General features: G+C 32.2%; 1 protein-coding gene across 1 annotated transcript in view; it reads right to left on the bottom strand.

Moving 5' to 3' along the window:
* Window positions 1-377: 377 nt before the first annotated feature.
* LOC100641020 (ribosome biogenesis protein BMS1 homolog) overlaps window positions 378-1,493 on the bottom strand; it is a gene marked incomplete at its 3' end in the record, with an annotated part of 7,245 nt that continues 6,129 nt past the window's right edge. Inside the window, exons 8-9 of the mRNA XM_003390874.3 lie at window positions 925-989; window positions 378-606 (exon numbers count right to left, since the gene is read on the bottom strand). Of these exons, the coding sequence (XP_003390922.1) occupies window positions 378-606; window positions 925-989 (294 nt within the window). The remainder of the gene's footprint in view (window positions 607-924; window positions 990-1,493) is intronic.

The raw sequence follows: 1,493 nt of genomic DNA on the forward strand, positions 1-1,493 counted from the left end.
TCTGTAGATTATAAACACTAAACTACCTGTTCATGTAGTCAACTTATTGTATTGGGAATTTTTCAGGATATCAAAACTTTCAAGAATTTTAAAGATTTTATGAAAAGTTTAAACTTCACGTTTCGCTAATTTTAATCAAAATTAGAGTTGCTTCATAAGAAATATGACCAAGACGATGGATAATACATGCACATGTCAATTTCATCAAAAGTGGCCAGGAGTGCATTTGTACGTTACACATTAAGTTTGAACTGACTCTAAAAAATTTGGTCAATGACTGATAGGACATTTCAAGCAATAGGTACATGTAGGAGTAAGCAATATTATAATGCAATTGGCCTAATGTTGGTTACAATAACAATATACATGTACATTACCTTCTGGAGATGAGAGATTCTTTTTCACTTGTCCCCTTATTCCACTGACTGTTCTAATTAATGCCCCTTGAAATTTAGCACATTCGAGAGGAGTATTAAACATCCCTTTGATGAAGGCGGTGTTCTTGAATATCTTGTAAGGGACTCCGGTTAGCTTTAGTTTCTTAACTATACTTGTTGACTTCTCCATCTCCAATACAAGGCCAGTGGCTGCCACTCGAAAATCTGACTAAAGTGATACAAAATATACATTGTAAATAGAGTACAAAAAATTAATGCTGTTTTATTTTCATAAATTTTACAATTGCTTGATCCTTTGCAAAAATCATAATAGCAGAGTTGCATTTTTGCGATTAAAAGACAAAGTTAATTGGCAGGTGAAATTTTGAAGTGAATATTGAGCCATTCATTTGTTATCATTTATATAGCAATTGGATCACAGCCATCACTTTCAATTTGATGAGTAAACATCCAAAAGTCAACAAAAAACTTAACACACAAACACATTCGTGTACATGTACATGTACATGTAAACTCGTCAGCTTACAGTGTTGATGTTATTATTGACGGACTGTATAGCAAGGACTCCAGTATTGGGTGTGGTCACAGGACCTGGGGAATAATAAGACAATACAATGAAATGGGATTTCAATAATGAAATATTAACTCCTTGGGCATAAATCTCATGAGATTTTAAAAGAGATTTAGATTTATGCTACATAGCATAAGGACATCAATATGTTCAGAAAATGTAATAAAATTGGGGGTAATTTTGGAGCCATTTTTCGGGAGAAAAATGGGCTATAACTTTTGCTTTTAAAAGATTGGCTCATTTTTAAAATGCTCATAACTCAAAAAATATTTATCGGAATTAGCTCAAACTTTCTACATAGCATAAGTACATCAATATGTATCAGAAAATGTAATAAAAATTGGGGGTGATTTCGGAGCCATTTTTTTGAAAAAACCATGGGCTATATATAGCCTTGGGTAATTTTCAAAAATTGGCCGTTTTAAAAAATGCTCATAACTCGAAAAATATTTGTCAGAATCAGCTCAAACTTTCTACATAGCATAAGTACATTAATATGTATCGGAAAATGTAATAAAAATGGG

Source organism: Amphimedon queenslandica, unplaced genomic scaffold (assembly GCF_000090795.2).
Source record: "Amphimedon queenslandica unplaced genomic scaffold, v1.1 AMPQUscaffold_11603, whole genome shotgun sequence".
Lineage (NCBI taxonomy): Eukaryota > Metazoa > Porifera > Demospongiae > Haplosclerida > Niphatidae > Amphimedon > Amphimedon queenslandica.